At 44.6% G+C, this 19,326-nt stretch overlaps 1 protein-coding gene across 1 annotated transcript in view; it reads left to right on the top strand.

Annotated features, from left to right (window-relative positions):
* Positions 1-19,326, top strand: part of FBXW8 (F-box and WD repeat domain containing 8) — a 60,799-nt gene that overhangs the window by 15,485 nt on the left and 25,988 nt on the right. The window contains exon 5 of the mRNA XM_063173468.1: positions 11,778-11,935. Coding sequence (XP_063029538.1) covers positions 11,778-11,935 — 158 coding nt within the window. The remainder of the gene's footprint in view (positions 1-11,777; positions 11,936-19,326) is intronic.

Below are 19,326 nucleotides of genomic sequence, written 5' to 3'. Positions count from 1 at the left end.
CAGGAAGCAGCAGGGTGTCACTGACAAAAGGGGGATTCCCAACCATCAACAACAGGTAGTTCCTCACAGACATCTTTTATGAAAAATCCTTTCCTTAGGATTTTTCTTCCTGAGAAGGTGAGAGGCCTCAGGAACAAAATGTGCTGGGCATGATCTTGTCGTCTTCACTGTCCTGCTTCAAACTCTGCTGCAAAGTAGAATCATTTTTATTTTAGTTGCTGTAGAGCTTTTTAACCTTTCTGAAAGGGAATTGATGCAGGTTTTGGGCAGAGTGACTTAAACTAGGGGCTGTGATTTATAGAGGCACAGTTTGAGGTGGTTCAGGAGCAGCTCTTTATTAACCTGTGAAGGAAGCAAAGGCACAGAAATACCCAGAGAAACGCTCCAATTCCATGCACTCTCCCTTGTCCCCACGCTGCTGGCCAGGCTGAGGCCAGGAGATGGCAGAATTTCAGGGATTGATTGAGTGCAACCTGAGCTGGGAGCCGAGGTGGCAGCGAGCAGCTCCCCTTTGTGCTGCCTGCCATCAGATAATTCAATCTGGCCTGCACGCAGAGCTTCTTGTGTTTGTCATTAAAATTTCATCCCGGTGGTTACCAGGCTTGTTTTCTGGGTCAGCCCCTGAGTCCCTTTTCATTTGAGCCAGCGGTGTTTGTGGTTACCTCACTCCCAATCAATGCTGGATTCGCCAGCCTTTCTACAGTTACACGTCTCCAAGGATCTTCTCTAAAGGGATGATGTTCTCCCCCTCATCCCCCATTCAAATGGAGTTTCAGCCCCAAGTCAGAGCTTACTTAAAGCAATTATATAGCTGCTTGCTTGGCTTTTAGAAATTCCTGCTGGTGATGAGGCTCCCTGAGCCTGATGCTGTCACTTACTGTGCAGAATGCCTGCATTGCTTCACTTTCTCTTACTAAAATCTTGATTTATATGGGGCTTTTTAAAGCAAATGCTTGTTCAGGCAGTAAAATTGCTACTTTTTTGCTACCTTTTTTTCTTTTGCTACCTTTTTCTCAGAGGTTGGGTCCTCCTGGACAGTGTGATCTCAGAACATGCATCTGGTCCTTGTTTGGCCTTGTCATTCCAGAGGATCCCATGGTGTGATGTGCCCATGGCATGTCCTGTGCCTGTTGCTCCTGACTGGCTCTGAAATCCTCACCTGTGGCTGTTCTTGAGCCCTGGGGTGAGCTTGCCTTGTGCTGCTGGTGCCTATCTCACCTCACAGCTCACCCCTGAAACCACACCAGCTGGGCTTTGAGGGGGATCTGTTAATTTTTTAATGCTTACAGAAAAGGCACTGTGGCTTCTCCTGGTGATGGCTCTGCAAATAAAACAAAAGAGTCAGACCAGAGTCAGAGCACCCTTTCCAAGAGCCAGAACTATAAACTATCATCTTCTTTTTCTTCAGTTTTGCATGACTGAGTGGTGGCCTGGTATTGAAGAGCTTGGCCACAAACTGCATTAGCAGATGCTGTGAGGAGTCCCTGCACCTCTTACAGACTGGGAAATCAGCCCTGGCTGCTCTTGAAATTTCAATTTCAGATGTTTTCCTCCTTCCCCCCTAAGTACTGCCAGCTTTCCTTGAGATTTGAGGAGTTAGGACTGGTGAGATTCATCTGCTGATTGCCTTGATAAACCAACAGATTCACATTTCTCCCTTTTCAGGGTGGGGCACACCTGGCACAGGTGGTGCTTCCCCAAGTGATGCTTGGTAAAGGCAATGAGAAGCTAAGGAAGAGCTTCCTAAATATCCTGTGTGGTTTCTTAGGGGAATCTGGACATCTATTTCTCATGCTGACATGATTTTATACAGTTCTTCATTCTGGGAGCACTCACAAACAATTTGGGCCTTTCAGTTTAACTCATTTTGAGCAACATCTGCACACAAGTAGCTGCTCCTTTATGGTGAGTTCCTTTGTTCTCTTCCATCACCTTCCACTCCACTTTGCTCCTGCTCAAAGGTGACCTGCAAATGACTTTTTAGAAGCTGGGCTTGCCACTCTCTTTAGTTTCATAATGATGTGTGAAACTAGCCCGAAAGGCTTGAAAAAGCTTTCCTGCACTTTAAAAACTTCATGTCAACTCTCATCTAATTTGGATTTTTTTGCTATAGGGCTTGTGGGTTATTCTCAAGGTATTTATTATTAGCTCTTGCATCTTAATTCAGTGTGCAGACCTGAGGAAACCAAAATATTAATTAGTAATGAAAATGAATCAAAGTTAACAAACTGAAGACTTCCAACAGCCTGGATAAACCCCTGCCTTGTTTAATTGCCTAAATTTCACTTCCAGGATGCCACAACTTTCATAGTTTCTCCCTCCCCTCCCAGTGACTGCGAGCCAAGATGTCAAACAAAGCAGAAGGTGAAAATAATTGCTTTTTCCTTCAACCTTCCCCAGACCTTTTGTGCTCTCTTCACTCATTGCTGAGGGGCAGTGTTAGGGCTCCTCTTTCCACCCTGAGCAGGGCAATGACATCAATGAGTTCAGAGGGTGACAGATGAGCAGGGGCTTAGGTAAGGTGGTGTTAGTGACAGCCAGGCTGCCTTTTCTGCCAGCTCCTGAAGAAAACCTTTCAGGTGAAACCCAGAGTGGGGTTGGGTTGTTGGGTGTGCTCAGTGGTGTCAGGTGTTGAGGATTTACCTGCCCTGCACTCATCAGCTCATGGCACCCATCGGGGAAAGCAGCTGAAGGCTCTTGGTGTCAGAGCAAACAGGATGGGATCATTGTTGTATTAAACAGGGAGGGAGTTTTGAGTTGATTTGGGTTTTTTTTTTTTAATTTATGAAGCCTGATCTGACTCTCTGGAAGCTGCTTTTGCAACCTGCCTGGAGCTCTTGGTTTGCCTCTGGGTTTTGCGGGCACAAGCAGTAATTTTGAGCTTGTAAGGCCAGACAAACCCATCCTTGTTTCTACTAAACTTCTTGAAGATTCCATTTTTACTCTTTGGGCTGTCACTATCAGTGCTTGGAGCTCAGGTGCTGCCCCTCCTCTCTGCTGCTTGCAGCCTGTTGCAGTTTGTGTTCCTTCCAGAGCAAACAGATAAATTTCCAGCATGCTCCAGTGGTGTCTTCTCACCTCTGTCTGCAACTGGAGCCACTGTTTTTTTCTGTTCTTTGTCCTTTGTGACATGATAGGGCTGATGGAGCAGTGCCTTCCCAGATTGCATCATAATGCCTCCTGAATTCTTATGGAAAAGATAATTTTTTTTTTTCTCCTGTACCCACAGTAATTTGTTTCCTTGGTAGAGGAGCTGCTTTAATTAATGGGCCTGGGCTGATGCAAGCCACTGGAACCTTGAGCTAGGGGATGGGAGATTTTTTGCCTTAAAAATCAAATTATTAGAAACAGTGTGGCTTTTTCTAATTGCTGCTTTTATAAATGTTCATTAAAATGTTTTCCTTACAGTACAACCCTTTGGCTTGTTTCTGTTCCCTTGGTATGACATTTGCATGCACTTAATATAGAAGGTGAGGCAGAAGCAGTGAGGATGGTGAAATGTTAATTTTGTTACAGATAACTGTGCTAAGCTGCAGAACTACGCACTGCAGCAGCTTAACCCACTTTCTTGAGGGATAATTTCCTAAATAAAGCCCTAAAAAGAAAGGTAGAAGCTCTCTGCAGCTCCATATTTGTGAGGGTTCCACAGATGGGCGTGGGTTGGTAAATTGGAAAGTTGGGTTCCCAGCAGAAGAGCTTGAGAACTGATCACAAGGATGCTCAGAATGGATTTCCTACATGCTAAATCTGAAAGTGCTTCCAGACCCATTTTGGGACAAATTAGTCACATTTTTCATGGCTGCACTCATATATCAAGCAGCCCAAAAGTACATTTGGATGAAATCAGGGCGATTAATTTTCTACTCTGCATTCTTCTACCAGCATTAGGATTGTTTCAGACTCTGGTTTTGGTTTACCCCCATCTGTTTTTCCTTGTGTTTTATGGTGTAGCTTTCTGCTATGTAATAGAAAATTTTCTCTTCCCTGTTCCATTTGTGTTTTATTTTTGGCCATTGTGTTCTATTTATATTCCTTTCTGCCATGTCAAGTAGCTCTTTTCTGCTACTGTTAGTTTTTCCTGAATCCTTTCCTTAAGGAATCCTTCAGTCAAGCTACCTGTTGGTTAGAGTTGGCAAAATCCAAATACCTGAGAGTGAGAATGCAGGGAGAATGGGAAACTTTTACCTTTTCCAGTCTTTGAGGCTCCTCATCCTGTGGTAGATGTTTCTGAGTGTCCCTCACTCATCCCTCACTTCAGAGGAATACAAAGAAGGTGCTAGAATCCCTTGAATTCCAGTGTTTTTAGTTGTGATTGAGGTACCTCCCAACATGCCATGGTTCTGAAGGGGAGGTGTTTTGAAATTGGACATTGAGTTGTCACTGTCTCACTTGAGCTGGCAGAGAAGATGGAGCTCAGGGTCAATCTGAACCAATTTGAAGGTGTTTGGGCTTGGGTTTGCATCTTTAATTGGGCCTTATTCTTGAGCCTGCTGAGGGGGGCACTGGCTGATACCTTAATTAAACACAGGAAGGACTGGAGAGTTGCTTGTGGTGGAATAAGGATGAAAGCTCTGAGGTGCTTGTTGGAGCAAGACAATGCAAAATACTCATTATTTTACTTGCTTATCAACAGGCATCTGCTTAAACAGAGACTGTTACTGCAGCAAAATTCCTACTGACTTCAATAAAATGCACTGACATTGTAAGGACTTCATAATAAGATCTTTTGAGTATTAACAGATGGTCCCTGACTGCCTGAAACAAAGTTGTTGGGTTTTTTTTTTTGGTTTGTTGATCACCGCAGGTATCTGGAAACCGAACAGACTTTGCCTTCTGGAAATCAGACCTGACTGTGAAACAAAGGGGGTTCTTTCTCCTTCCTTTTCCTTGCTACAGACTCTTTAGAGAAAATATGGAAAATGTAAACTGGTTTCTGGTGGGTTTTATCAGAAGTCTTTGGTGACCAGCCCAGTTTAGTGCAGCGAGCCTTGCCCTGGAGGGGTGTGCTCGAGGCAGCACCAAAAGTGAGTGGCACCAGCATTCTGTCTGAACAGAAACCCAGCAAGGGCCCTGTTGACCCTGTGGTTTGAAGTGAAATTCTGCAGTGCCAGCAGTCCCCCAGCCATGAAGGAAAGCAGTTTGTCTTTGCTGCTGCCATGGACTGAATGAGCGGAGTCTCGAATGTTTGGAAAATGTTCCTGTTAACAGTTTTTCTTTTGTGTATTTGTCAGTTTATATATTAGTTGCAGTTGTACTTTGCACAAACACTAATTAGACAGCCATCAACACTCAGGGCCAAAGCCTTACTAACAATGCAACTGTGATAGCAGTGTCTTAATTGGTTGAGTATAATTGTCATTAGGCAACCATAAAGACATCTGGGGCTCTGGAGAGGGATCAGCCTCCCCCTCCTCCTCTTCCCCAAATTTGTTCTGGCTATTGCTATCCAGCACAGTGGAGCTTTTTCAGATGAGATTCTGTGTTTTGACCAGTTTCCTGATGTTTTTCTCCTTATGAAATCGTCTGCCTCTTCAGCACCACTTCATTAGGGCTGTGCCAGCCTCCAGCTCTGCTTCCTCCCACATGTGCTCTGCACTCCACCACCTGCTTCCCAGACATTCATCGTGGGGCAGCAGCAGCTTTTAACCCCAGCTCCTCTGCTTTCACTCATGTGGGAGAGCACAGCAAAATGTCCTTCTCATCACTGCCACTAAAAAGCAGTCATAATGCTTTTGGTTAGTGAATAGTTATTTTTATTGTACATTAATTTAATTTCTCACAGCTTTTCTATGCCATATGCATTCTACCTATTGTTGCTCCATTTCAGCAAGGTTTTGATGCATCATTCCTGAATATCCAGGCTAATTTTTACAGCTAGATCCATATCTGGCCAGAATTACAGAATGAGCTTGTTGAGAAGTATATTTAGAAAAATACAGCTTGTCCATTCTCTGCTGCTGCTTCTCATGTGTCTATACTGAAATATTCCAAAGGGCAAAGTGGAATGTGAGTCCATCAAAGAAGCTGAGTTATTTGTGTGGAGAGGCTCTGTTGAACATCAGAGAAGGAAAAATGTGTGAGTAGAAAGAGCTGGGAGCCAGGTGTGGTGTGGTGGAAGGTATCAGGAGAGGGGGAAATTGGCCTTGTGAGCAGCAGGCTTCTTGTTGGTCCCTGTTGTGCTCAGGAGAGCAAGACTTTGGACAACCTTTCTAAATGAAATGAAGCAGGTGTGGTCTGTAATGTGGGTTGTTTTAGGGTTTGGGTTGTTGGGTTTGCTCAGTGGTGTCAGGTGTTGGAGGATTTACTGCCCTGCACTCATCAGCTCATGGCGCCCATCAGGGAAAGCAGCTGAAATGCTCTTGGTGTCAGAGCAACCAGGATGGGATCATTGCTATATTAAACAGGAAGGGAGTTTTGAGTTGATTTGGGGTTTTTTTTTTTCACTCCAGCAGGAAGCTAAGTGGGCATTTCATTGCCATCTTGGTAGAAAATTCAGTAACTGAGAGGGTTTGGAGTGCTGGGCTTGTTCTTGGGCAGGACTTGCATCTGGGGTTATTTCATTGAGTGACCCAAATGAAAATTTCAGGGCAAAATGTAAAAGTTGTGGTGGGAAATGAATAGAAATCTTGAAATTATCTAGAAATAGTGCAGTGTGTTCCTCTCTCCAGCCAGCTCTGTTGATAGGGCAGATTTGCCAATTATCTGCAATAAAGCAGCCTTTTTATTTTTTTTACAGCAAGGCAGTGCTTTAATAGTTTAAAAGCCTTTTGTTGTGGTTACAAATTGAAAGTGTGGTGCTCTTTACAACAACATTAATTTTTTTTTTTTTTTTTTTTTGCTTTCTGAATTGGATTCATCTGTGTTTGAAATTTTTCCAGTTCAGTCCTGGTGCAGGCCCAGTGCTCACTGGAAATGGGCAGTGGAGGAGCTGGTTTCTATCTCCCATTTCCCCAGGCTGCTTCCCTGCAGCTCCACTCATGATCCCACCACGGTCTTGTGGAACATCTCTCCCAATCCTTCAGCTCTGCTATGTGGGAGTGCCCTGGGAAGGATGGGAATGGTGAGAAATGGCAGAGGAGGGATACAGGAAGCCTTGGGAACCTTCCTGTGGAATTTCTCCTGTGCTGGCACTGTTGGGATTTCTGGACAGCCATGGGGGAGCTTTGGTGGGCTCTCCTGGAGTCTCCCTGGTCTGTGTCCCTGGAGGAGCACAGGATGCTCTCAGGGATTGCTGGGCAGTGTCAGAGCTCTCTGGGGACAAACTCTGGTGTCCTGCAGGTCCATGGCACAGGAATGGGAGTCTCCAGCATGAGCTGATCCACCAGGGAGTGGAGGAGGGAGGAGAAGAAAGCTGCAGGGTGGGCTGGTGCAGACCCTGCCAAACAGGTTCCAGCAACGCCACATCAGAATTTATTTCATCATCAAATTGATTTCAAACCAATGGCCAGAAGTGTTTGGTGGTGCTGCTCCAGTTCGAGCTTGGCTCAGAGGTGGTTCAGGTGGTTCTTCATGAGCAGAGAACAGTTCAAACTAAATTTTGACTTGATTGAATTCTGAGATAAAATGAATTTAAGGATTTACTGTGGTGCTGTGATGTTGTTTCTCTAATTCCAGGATTGCAGTCAATGCATTGTTATTTTTGGTGGATCCCTTGTGTTCCAGGCTGTGGAGGGAAACCAGGTGCAGTGTGCCCTGAGAATTATCCAGCCCTGGGTCTCTCCTCTTCTCCTGCCATTTTCTCCTTCTCTCAGTCTTTGTTTTTTACATCTTCAGCCTGGACTGTGTGAGAGCTACACTAGGAGGAGATGCTGTTCTTCCTTGTTTATTTAGAGATGAACACAAATATTCTCTCCCTGAGTTCTGTCCAGTGTTTTATGTCTCCCCTGGAACTCACTTTTCAGTGACAAGAGAATTTTGGCTTCCCTTGGGAGGAATCTGCTGCTCTTGGCAGTGAGGAGAAGCTCAAAAACACGACCCCAACCAACCCTAACATAAGGAAACAAAAAATCACTTCAGAATTAAAATGCTTCCAAAACATTGTGTGCCTCTTGTTGAAGGGGCCTGCAATCACCTGTCCTGTTGTGGTTTATATCCAGATTTTGAAGCAAAATGAGCCCTTTTTAGTATTGCAAACTGAGGAGATTTGTTGTGATCTGATCTGTGCTCTGTTTCCAATCCAACGTGAAACATTTTGCTTTGGGGAAGATGTTTCTTGGCCTGTTCTTGTTAGATTGTGCTGCTGTAAATTGGAAATGAAAGCAGGATTCAGAGAGGTTTGGGCCTTTTTTGCAGAGAAAGAGAAAGGGAGAAGTGTCCCACCCTGTTCTCATTTCCCTGGGTGCTCCCCTGTCAGGCACAGCAGAGGAGGCAGTGACAAGGACAGGCTTCCCTCTCTTCCTGATCAATTAATGTGCATCTCTCTCTGCCTGACAGATTTCACCACCCCCCTGGGCACTTTAATTCCTTCTGTAAATTGGAGCCTTTCCACCAGGAGGTGGGGAGGGATCTGCTCCCAGTACCAGGAGCCCTGGGCATGGCACTGCCCAGAGAATGGGAAACCTGAGTACAACTCCCATGTCCCCTAAACCTTCCTTTCCTTATTTTTCTTGTAATTAACTGGTTTTTTCCTCATAAGCACAGCCAGATTCCCAACCCCCAGACCTCTGAGGCTGGTAAGAATCACTTTTCCATGATACTTTTCCCCCAAAAGTCAGCATGTAACAACAAAGGTGACAGAACAGGAAGCACCTTTGATTTTCCAAAAGAATACCAAGTGTCAACTATGCCAGAGGAAGACATCTGACAATGTTACTTATCACAGTTTTGTCAAAACTGGCCTTAAATAATTACAGAACTGTGGTCTTTGACTAGTTGTAGAAGCTTCTATACTTTTTCTGTGATTTTTTTCCCCTTTAAAAGTCTTTTGTGTGGTCATAGATGGCCCAGAGCAGTTTATCCATGTTTGCTGTGCAACAACCTTCTTTCATTCAGATTATACTCAATATTATCTGAAAAGTTTAGTTCTGTTTCTTTATTTCCTCATTGACAAGCTGATGCTAAATTATCGTTTTTGTGATATTTTAATGAGCCTCCTGCAAAACAGGAACCTTAATTCTAAAGACAACACTTAGTTGAATTTATCAATTAATTAATTAGTCTTCAGAGATGTAGGTAAATTGATCTGTTGATGAGACATCAAGAAATTTCTTCTATAAAAAGAAATTTCTTCCTATAAAGAGCAGCAGATTGGGTGGGTGCTGGTGTGGTCATAGATAAATGCTCTGGTTGAACACAACCAGAAATCTTGAAAGACTGAAAAGAACCAGTTTGAAGTTTTGCCATGATGTAATTTAGGCTTGGTCCTGATTTCCTTTTTTTCTCCTGAGCCTGGCTCTTCCTGTGTGTTAGTTGCAAAGTGGATACTGATTGTGGTGGCTCAGTTGTGTGTCGCAGAATCACAGAGTGAACTGGGTTGGAAAAGACCTTTGAGAACATCACGTCCAACTTGTGATGTGACCCAGCAGTTCCTCATCGGCACTGAGTGCCACATCCAGGACAGTGACTCCACCACTGTGGGAATCAGACACACAGAAACTTCCACAGACTCTGAAGGGTTTGATCTGCAGCCTTAGAAAAAGGCTGGATTGATGTAAAAATACAACACAGAGACATTAAGCAGAAAAATCATAAACTTGCGTTTCTATAGTTGTAAGAATGTGCCTTAAGTAAGTGAGAAACTGCATTGATAAGATGGTGAAGGGTTTATAATGTAGGGGTGGGGTTGTATGGAATAACTTCTAAACTCTCAGCTTATAATAGAAGCATCTGTGTGTCTGTGAGACAGAAGCCTGTTGGACAAAAGCACCCTCAGTGCAGCAGAAGTAAGTAAAGGTGATAGGTTAGAAAAGCAAAATAAACCTTGTGGCATCTATTCATTGGGTTAGAAAGTTCTATATTGTCTTGTAACAAGGAACTTGTGACCATTTTGAGTTATGACTGATTGCTTGCTCCTCTAAATCTCACAGCCTCTGAGACTGATGTTTATCTGAGCAATAAATCCTTCTTAGCCCAGCTGTGGTGCCATCCCTTCATTAAAAGCTGTGACAATGATACACCACCTCCCTTGGCACAGTCTCTCTTTCAGTGAAGAATTCTTTTCTGATGTTCAGTCTAAAATTCCCATGGCTCAGCTTGTGTCCTCTCATTCTGTCAGTTGTTACCTGGGAGAAGAGGCCAATCCTCCCTGGCTACAGCTTCCTGTCAGGGGGTCCTGTGAGGTCACCCCTGACCCTTCTTTTTCCATGCTAAACAACCCCAGCTCCCTCAGGAGCTCACAGGACTCAGAGTTCCTCACAGGACTTGTGTTCCAAGCCCCTCACCAGCCTTGTTTCCCTTCTCTGGACACACCCCAGCCCTGAATGTCCTTCCCAGACTGAGGGCCCAGGACTGGACACAGCACTCAGGGTAGAGCCTGACCAGTGCTGAGCACAGGGACAGGATCACTGCCCTGCTCCTGCTGGCCACACCATTCCTTGTAGCTCCAATTTCATTTACCTGCCTGCCCTGGTAGAATTTGGTGCCACATTCAATAAATGGGGCTAAAATGGGCAAAGCTGATGGTTTTGTGCAGGGGGCTGGGGAGGATCAGTGTGGGAGCTGTTTGAACCCATCCTTGTTCTTTCTACTGCAGCCACCTCCTTGCAGGTGCTGTGGGGTTGTTGGTATTGGATTATGGATTTTTCTGATTTAGAGATGGGGCAACTGAGAGGTGTTTTAAAAACTTTTATTCCATTTTCAGTCTCATGAGAAGGGTGAGGCAATACGGATGTTAGAATTCACACCATCACAATCAGAAGCTAATTATTTCCCTAATTACAATACACTTGTAAGTGTTTCTTGGCCTATCAGCTTTTTGCCACACTGTGCTGTAAATGCCTTAAAGCCAATCATCTAAAACTGCCCCTCATGGGTCCCACCACAATGCATCTTTCATAGTTCTGTTTCTCCAAAGTATCCAGTCTTATTTTTGAGCCCATCCTTTGAAACTTGTTTATAGCTCCATTTCTCTCCCTGCAATGTCTGTCCTATTCCATGGTGCTTCTAAGTCAGCATTTCTTATCTCCAGGTTTGCATACAGATGCACACTGTGTGAGCCTTCTGTCCGGCTTTGAGAATTCTCTACAAATTCATTTCCCACATTTCCCCCTCTCTCTTGAAGAGAAAAAACTTCTTTGATGGCTTTGTTTATTGTTTGCTGTGCACAGTGAGGTGTACAAGGCACTATCACTAACATTGTCACTATAACAATCAATGCAAACTATAACAATCAATAAGGCACTATCACTAACATTGTCACTATAACAATCAATACATGTAAACTTACTTTGTAAAGGTTTTTTAGTTAAGGTGTAAAACTATGTTTTAAACAAGTCACCTAACTATGATCTATCCTCTGTTTTAATTTGATTTGTCAAATGATTTAGTTTTTGAAGTTGTTTATGGATGAACTCTGAATGGTCAGATAAATTTATATAATGCAGTCCTTCAGATCTTTATAACTATGATTATATGCAGTTTGCATACAGATCCATACTATGCTGTGGCATTCACATTCTCTGAACAGAGAGACATCATTTTCTCTCACAGGATTTTTCCTGGAGAAGCACAGAGAGAAGAAGAGAAAACAATTCTTATCTCTCTACGTAAGCTTTCCATCAAGTTATAAAAATTCTCTGCTATTAATTTCTCAGGTGGGTGATGGCTCCCTTGTTTTGCAGGTACAGCTCAGGGGAGGTGAAGCTGTGGGACACCCGCACCTGGGACTACAGAGCCCCTGTGCTGGCAGCAGTGGCAGGCCCTGGAGGGGCTGGAGCCCTGCCACACGTCTCCTTTGTGAGGATCAACAGCTCCCTGGCCGTGGCTGCCCACGAGGACGGTGAGCAAAGCACAACTCTCCTCCCTATTAAAACAACAGCAAAAAAAAAAAAAAAAAAAAAAAAAAAAAAAAGGCTTCACAAAAATGAAGCAGCTGTGCTCAGCTTTTTGTGTGTCTGTAATCCTGTGTATCCACACACACGCACACACTTGCTTTTATGTGAGAAAGTTGGCCAATAACCCTAAATGCATTAGGAGGCATTGGAACATAGCACCCATTAAAGCTGAGCTTTAATTCCTACTGGAGCTGCTGCACAAAGCTTGAGTGCCAGGCTGTAGTCCAGCCAAGCTATCTTAAGCAAATAACTTGTTTTGCTATAAAAATATTAAATATTCTTCCACCAGCCTTCTCCTCTGGCCAAAACTCCCTTGGGGTGCTGTGGAGCTTTGTTATGGGGATGGTGGTAAACTTGGATGACTGATTAATCCCCATCCCTCTCGCTCTTGGCGTGGTGTGTGGATGCACTGAAGTGTTGGTTTGCAGTGCTGGGTTGTTGTTATATACTTGGATTTAAAGAAATGAAAGCTTTCACCTAGTATTTAGTGAAACCCTCATAAAATCCTGGTTGTGTGCGTTGTTTTAAATATCCTTAGAGGGTTTCTGTAATGGACAACAAGAGCCAGAGACCAACATCTTCTGGATGTGGGAACAGCAATTAAAAAAGTCAGGTTTGGACAGTACCGGCCGACTGGGATCCTAAACTGAGGGGCTTGGGCAGATCTCAACTCCCATCATCTTTAAAATATAAAATTTGATACTTAAAATGTCTCTTGGGTACAAATAAAGAATATTTGTAAGTTTAGAGAGCTTTGTACGCACACTGTCTTTGATCCTGGTGTGTCTGCAGGTGAAAACAAAACAGAAGGTGGATAATCCAAACAAAATCCCTAATCTCCACTTTTATTTTACAAGTAAATTAAATGCTTTGTGTGTTTTAAGATTCTTAGCATCCTTAGCTGGTTTTCTAGCTTGGATCATGCCAGGATGGTTTTCTGTGGGTAAAAATTGTAAATAGGCAACATTTTCTGACAACAGCAAATCTGGTGTTAATAATATTATTATATAAATTATAACACAGGTTTAAGTGCTGGCTTTTTTTCCAGTGTTCCAAGCAACGACTAGCAGAGGGTCTTTTGTTTGTTTTCTAGTTTCCCACTGACTAATCTAATAATTTGTCTGGGTTTTTTGCCTGTCATATCCCTTGCTGTCAGTGCTGTGACTGAACTAGTTTGCATAAAGCTCGGCGTCTTTTATTCTTTTGGGTAGAGATTTTAATAGGCTCTGTGATATGGCAGTTACTCTGATTTGAGAAGCCTTGGTCAGAATAGATTAGTTTCTATGGGAATAGGGAAATAAAAAGACCCATTTTAGCAGTGTTTACTAACTGCAAGCCGAAAGCACATATTTACAGTTTGCTGGAGAGAGTTATTTTAAATTTTGGGGAGGGAGCGGACGGCTTTGAAGATAATGTGTTTGATTGTTCTTTGTTGTACTTTTCCAGCTCCCTTTCCTCTTTGTTTGTAAGTTTGACTAACCCGGAGGAGCCATCTGCTCGTGTTGGAGGTGGTGCTGTCAGGCAGTCTAGACTTCCCTGGCTGGCCCTGACACCATCCCTGGCTGCTCCCGGTCCCGCAGGGCTCCCGTGGTGCTGGCCCTGCTTCCCCATCCCAGGGAAGGGCTGGCAGGCACTGCCTGCCCTGCTCTGCCCCTCAGCTCCTTCCCCAGGCACACCAAGGACACAGGGATGTCCTCCTGGGATGCCCTGGCCAAAGTGGGTTGTCACTCCTTGGTGGCCCTGGAGGAAAATGGGATTGTGGTTGCTGATGGTGCCAGCCTTGGGCTGCAGGGACGGGGAGAGGAGGGAGGAATGGATGAGGAGCAAATGAAGTTCCCTGTGCCCGTGCCAGCGCTCAGTGGGGGCACTGGATGTACACCTGGGGCAACGGGACTTGGCAACTCGAGCCACAGTTGTGATTTTTGAATTCCAACCCACTGGCCTCATATTTCTTCTGCCTTGTTTCCTATTGTCAGCACTGGCAGTGCTCCAGTTTGATTTTACCACTAATTGTGTTGCACGTTACCGAACTGAAATGAATCAAATCAAAATGCTTTTCCTGGAGCATTAGATAAAGCAGGCGAGGGTTCTGGGTAATGAGCAGATGCTGCTAATGCAGGGACAGGAGAGGCCTTGCCAGGACTCCATCTGCTCCATGCTTGCCTGCCTTTGGCTGGGAGCCACAGCTTTTGGGAAACAGCAGTCTGCTTCAGCCATCCCTCTCCCCCCTGCGCTCTGGAGTTGCATGGTTTGACTGGCAAACAATGTGCAGCAACAGGAGAACAGAACTTTTTCCTGCTGTCCTTTAAATGCCACAGCCACCCTGCTGCAGGCACGGTGGGGAACACGGCCCTGCTGCCCTGCTTGTACCCCCTCAGGCCCACTGTGAGGAGCTGGTGGCTTCCCAAGCTGCAGGGGAAGCACAGGAGGGTGCTTGCTGCAGGGATCAGAGGTGCTCCTGCCTGCTGCAGCCTCCAGGAGGGGAATTTCGGCAGTGCTGCTTTTGGATTTCTGTGCTCTTGTCCTTTCTGGTGCCCCTAAAGCTGCCTGGGGGTGTTGTCCCTTCTGTACCCTCTTTGCAGAGTGATGGGTTTTGTGTTCCTGAGTGCCAGGATGTGCTCCAAGAGAGCAGGAGCATTCCAGGCTGGCTGGAGTGAAGGAAAAATTGTCAGAAGAAAACTGCAGGAGAGGGGCTGGGATGTTTATTCCCATTGGGTGCAGATCTCTTGGTTTGGGTGAGTGGAGTGTGATTTCCTATCCCAGTCATCCCATTCCCCACACTGGGAATGAAACAGGGTCTGTGCCTTCTCTGAGGGATGGTGCTGTGTGGAAATCCCTGGAAGAAGGGTGGTGGGGGTAAAATCTGGGAACATTTGGTGGGAACTGGTGTGGTAATGGTAGTGTGAGTAAAAGGCCCTTGTCACTGAGGTCTGATCTCACTATTTGTACCCTCAGGACCTGCTGGAAGTGAAAATTAAATGTAAAATGTTGGTTAATGAACTTCAAGTATCTACTAAGGTTAAATTAGTGTTTACCAAAACACGACTAGAAATGTTTTTGGGAAAAACTCAAAAATTCACGGCAACAAGTTTTGATCCTCCAGGCTGGTGCTCATTTCCACCCATGCTTTTCTTATATTGGTTGTACTTCATAGAGATATGATATAGCTGAAAATTATAAGGAAATAAATTCATATTTCCACTTTGGAGCAAAAAAACCCCACCTGTATGGAGCCATAGAATCACAGAATAGCCTGAGTTGGAAGGGACCCACAAGGATCATCAATTCCAAGGGTTTTCAAAAGGTGAAACAGAGTTTTATTTTATTTAAATCAAGGTGGCAAGACCACAGCTCTGAAACAGGACAAGCACCATGGAGATGATGTGAATTCAGCACCTTCTGGCCTTCCCTTGTGTTTAGAAGCTGAAGGGAATTAACTTGTAAACCATGAGCACATTTGGATTCCCTGCTCCAGCACAGACAAAATTCTGGGGTTTTAAATATTTTTTTTTTCAGATAATGCACATGTAGATTGCTTTACACCTCTTCCAAAGCTGGCAGCAGCCACCAGCTGACAGCAAATGCTGGTTTTAATGTGGAAGAGCTGATGCAAAGGGTCTTTAGGATCTGAGCTGGGATCTTCCACACCCACATCCAAGCTCCCCAAGCAGGCAGCTCAGGTGGGCAGTGCCAGCTGTGCCCAGCTCAGGAGGGGCTCAGACAGGCTCTGTGTCACTGCCAGACACAGCCAGCATAATATTTACAAATGAGATTTAGCACTGTTTGCTCTGTGGTTGTGCTGCCTTGCCCCGTCGGAGGATTAGGGGATTTTAAAGGAAAAAAAAGATACTTGGGTTTGTTTAATTTTGTAACAAATGCATTGCCTGTAATAGCAGAGAAAAACCTGTGTGGAAACAGATGTAACAGCTGCTTTTGCAGGATGTCTTTTGTGCTGCCAGCACTGCTGGTGGAGAGAGAGGAGCTCCAGCCTCCCACCTTTGACACAGCACGAGCTGTGCAGGGCTGGTGATGCTCCCAAAATCTGGGGTTAAGTCAGGACCAGCACTGCACTCTGAGGCACAGCACCTCCTGCTCAATGTTCTATCCAAGGACTTTCCAGTCTGGAGTCAATGGCAATAAATGGACCTTTCATCAGGCCACAATTCAGAAATATATGGGTTAGGAGTTGAATTTTTTGTTAAATCTGGGGCAAAGTGATAAACGAGGCTGGTGCAGTGATTGTCACATTGAATGTCAGCATTACACCAGCAGCAGCAGCTTCTTGCACTTCTTTTCATGAGCCATGATGACTTTCCAGCTTGCTCATAATTCTAAATAATTTTGGGGAGTTACTGTTGGAGTTCAGTTGGAATAATCACAATTATGGTGCAGATTTTAGCGTGCTGTGAAACCGCTGCTTATAATTTTCATTTCGTGACCTTCTAACACTTGGTAAGATTTCAGTATTATAAAAAATAAAAAAGATAACATATGGCTGCAACCTTAACTTCACCTCAGCAGAGGAATTGCTGTGGAAATGAGGTGCTGGGCAGTGCTGGAGGCAGGAAGACAGACTGTGGAGAGCAGTGATCTCATCTGCACTGCTAAATCTTTGCCTGATTTTTTTTAGTGCCACACTAATAACCTGAACTGGAATGTGTGGGATTTTTTGCTCTTACCCAAACATGATTGACTGCTGCAAGGACTTGCACACCCATAAATACCTTTTGTTGTTTCTGCAGTGAAATGCAGAATATTCTGAGCAGCGCTTTTAGCCCTCGTAGCAGCTTTACCTATTTATAAATCCAGTGGAGTGTTTGCTTTTTCTGTTTTCCTTCTGTCCTGATCCTTGTGGGTCCCTTCCAATTCAGGATATTCTTTGAACTCTCCAAGTTACTCTTTACTTTCTGCTTCTTCATCGCATGTGAATTTGTGACCTTACAAGTCACTTTTTTTTTTTTTAGATTACCAGGAATGTTTTGCCCATATAATGTATCATTATATGGGCAAGACATTGCACATATCTGTGTTTGTACACTCTGTGTTTGCCTGATTATAATATTTTCTTTTGGACAGATTTTGACATGTTCGAGATGCAATAACAATAATAACAGTAATAATAGTAATAATAGTAGTAGTAGTAATAATAGTAATAATTATAATTTGTGGCTTGTTGCCCAAAATTGGAGAGCAGAACCCTGAGCTCTGGGTTTCTCAGTTTGCTCCTGTGGTCAGAATATTTTATTTTTTTTCCCAGAACTTTCGTCCATTTAGACACTGTTAAACCCAGTGGAATGTTCATCACAGAGATGGGTAAACAAAAGGATTCACTGAAAGCAAATCACCCTTGTTTTTCCTCTTCGTGAACCTGATATTTAATTGAGATACATTTTCTGCTGAACAAAAATTGAAAATCCTCCTGCTTGGAGGAGCCTGGCAGCCAAACCCATGGTCTGACACAAAAGTCCAGTTCTGACTCCCTGTATCTGATATCACTTTATCACTGATGGGTTTTTTCCTGGCTGAGTGATCTCCTGGAGGTGAAACCTCTCCATCCCTTTGCTCTGGGGGTGCAGCCTGTGCTGCCCACTTGGATTTGTTAACTGGTTTGAAGCTGTGTGCAACCAGTCTGTTTTGCAAACCCAGTTCAGCAGTTATTTACCTTTCAAGCAATTAACATAATTACCATTATGCTAAGAAGTCATTTTGGGAAGTTCTGCTCAGAGCCCTTACGGCTCCGTCGGGACAGTTTTAGTCGGGACTGATCTTTCTGATGGAAGCCTAATTGCAGTTTTGGCTTTGTGTAAACAAACAGAGGCGGCTAATTGTTTAGGCAAATAGCAGATTAATTTAAATATTCATCCCTAATAAAACAAAAATGGTCCCCATTATGGTACTCATTCCCATGGTGAGGAATATAAATATTCAGTGGGAGTGCCATTAGACAGGGATCTTAAGGATTATCTGCATTATTTCACATGGGTAGCACTTTCCAGATACCAAATAATCTTTACAAAAGCTACCATAAATCAATTTAAACTCATTTAGCTACCATTTCACTATGTGCAGTTTCATTACCACACTCTTGCTTCACCTCCTCTGGGACTGGGGAGGAGTGTTTGCAAACTGGCAGTGGTGCCCATCCACAGCTGTCTGTCAGGGCTTTTATGTCTCCTTCTGAAGGAAGAGCTGCCATTAATCATTTCATCATTAACGTGCTCCTCTGCAAGGGAGCCTTCTCCAGCCCTGCCTGTCATGCTGGAAGATTGCTTCTCAATTCAGTGCAAAGGTGGCCCAGAAGGCTCCAATTCCCTTCTGGTTCCCTCCTGATTGCCTCAGGTTGCTCTTACTCAGATTATGATGCTTTTAAATAGAGAACTGGGGAGCCAGGCTGGCAAAAATGCAATTATAAATATGTTTTCTTTTCACTTACACTCCTTTATTCTTTAGGATTTGTATTCTTTAGCTTTTCTCTGTGGTGACCAGAGACAGGGCCCAGGGAATGGAGCTGTGTTGGGAGGTTTAGGTGGAGATCAGGGAAAGGTTCTTCTCCCAGAGGGTGCTGGCACTGCCCAGGCTCCCCAGGGCAGTGGGGAAAGCCTCTGGCTCAGGAGCTTTTGGGCAGCACTGCCAGGGATGGACAGGGTGGGGTTGTTGGGGGTCTGGCCAGGGACAGGAGTGGGACTGGGTGATCCTGGGGGTCCCTTCCCACTCAGGATATTCTGTGATTCTGTGACTGTGCAACAAAGTGACTTAAAATTGGAGCGTGGGCTCTTCCTCACTGGTTTTGGGGGAATTGAGAACCTCTCTATAATAGAACAAAATTTCAGGTGTCTGTTTACATCTGATCTCCAAACATGGAAATGGAGAGAAGTCAGTGTCTTCCTCAAGGTAGCTGCTAATGTTATTGGACAGTCAGAAATTAGGAAATGGTACAGAGCAATAGAGCCTGGAATCACAGAATCACAGATGGGTTTGGGTTGGAAGGGACCTTAAAGCACATCCCATTTCACCCCTGCCATGGCAGGGACACCTCCCACTGTCCCAGGGTGTCCCACTGTCCCAGGCTGCTCCCAGCCCCAGTGTCCAGCCTGGCCTTGGGCACTACCAGGGATCCAGGGGCAGCCACAGCTGCTCTGGGCACCCTCCCAGGGAGGAATCCCTTCCCAATATCCCATCTATGCCTCCCCTCCTTCAGCTGCAGGCCAGAGCACATAAATTCTCCTGTGGCCCATGGCCAGAGGAACCAGAGCACCCTGAATTTCAGCCGTCCTGCCCCATCTCTTCCCCGTGTGTTCCTTTGTTCCACCAGCTCCACTTGCAGCTGTTTAAAGCC

Source organism: Melospiza melodia, chromosome 20, assembly GCF_035770615.1.
Source record: "Melospiza melodia melodia isolate bMelMel2 chromosome 20, bMelMel2.pri, whole genome shotgun sequence".
Lineage (NCBI taxonomy): Eukaryota > Metazoa > Chordata > Aves > Passeriformes > Passerellidae > Melospiza > Melospiza melodia.
Note: the sequence above shows the minus strand (reverse complement) of the source record. Positions and strands in the feature narration are given on the sequence as shown.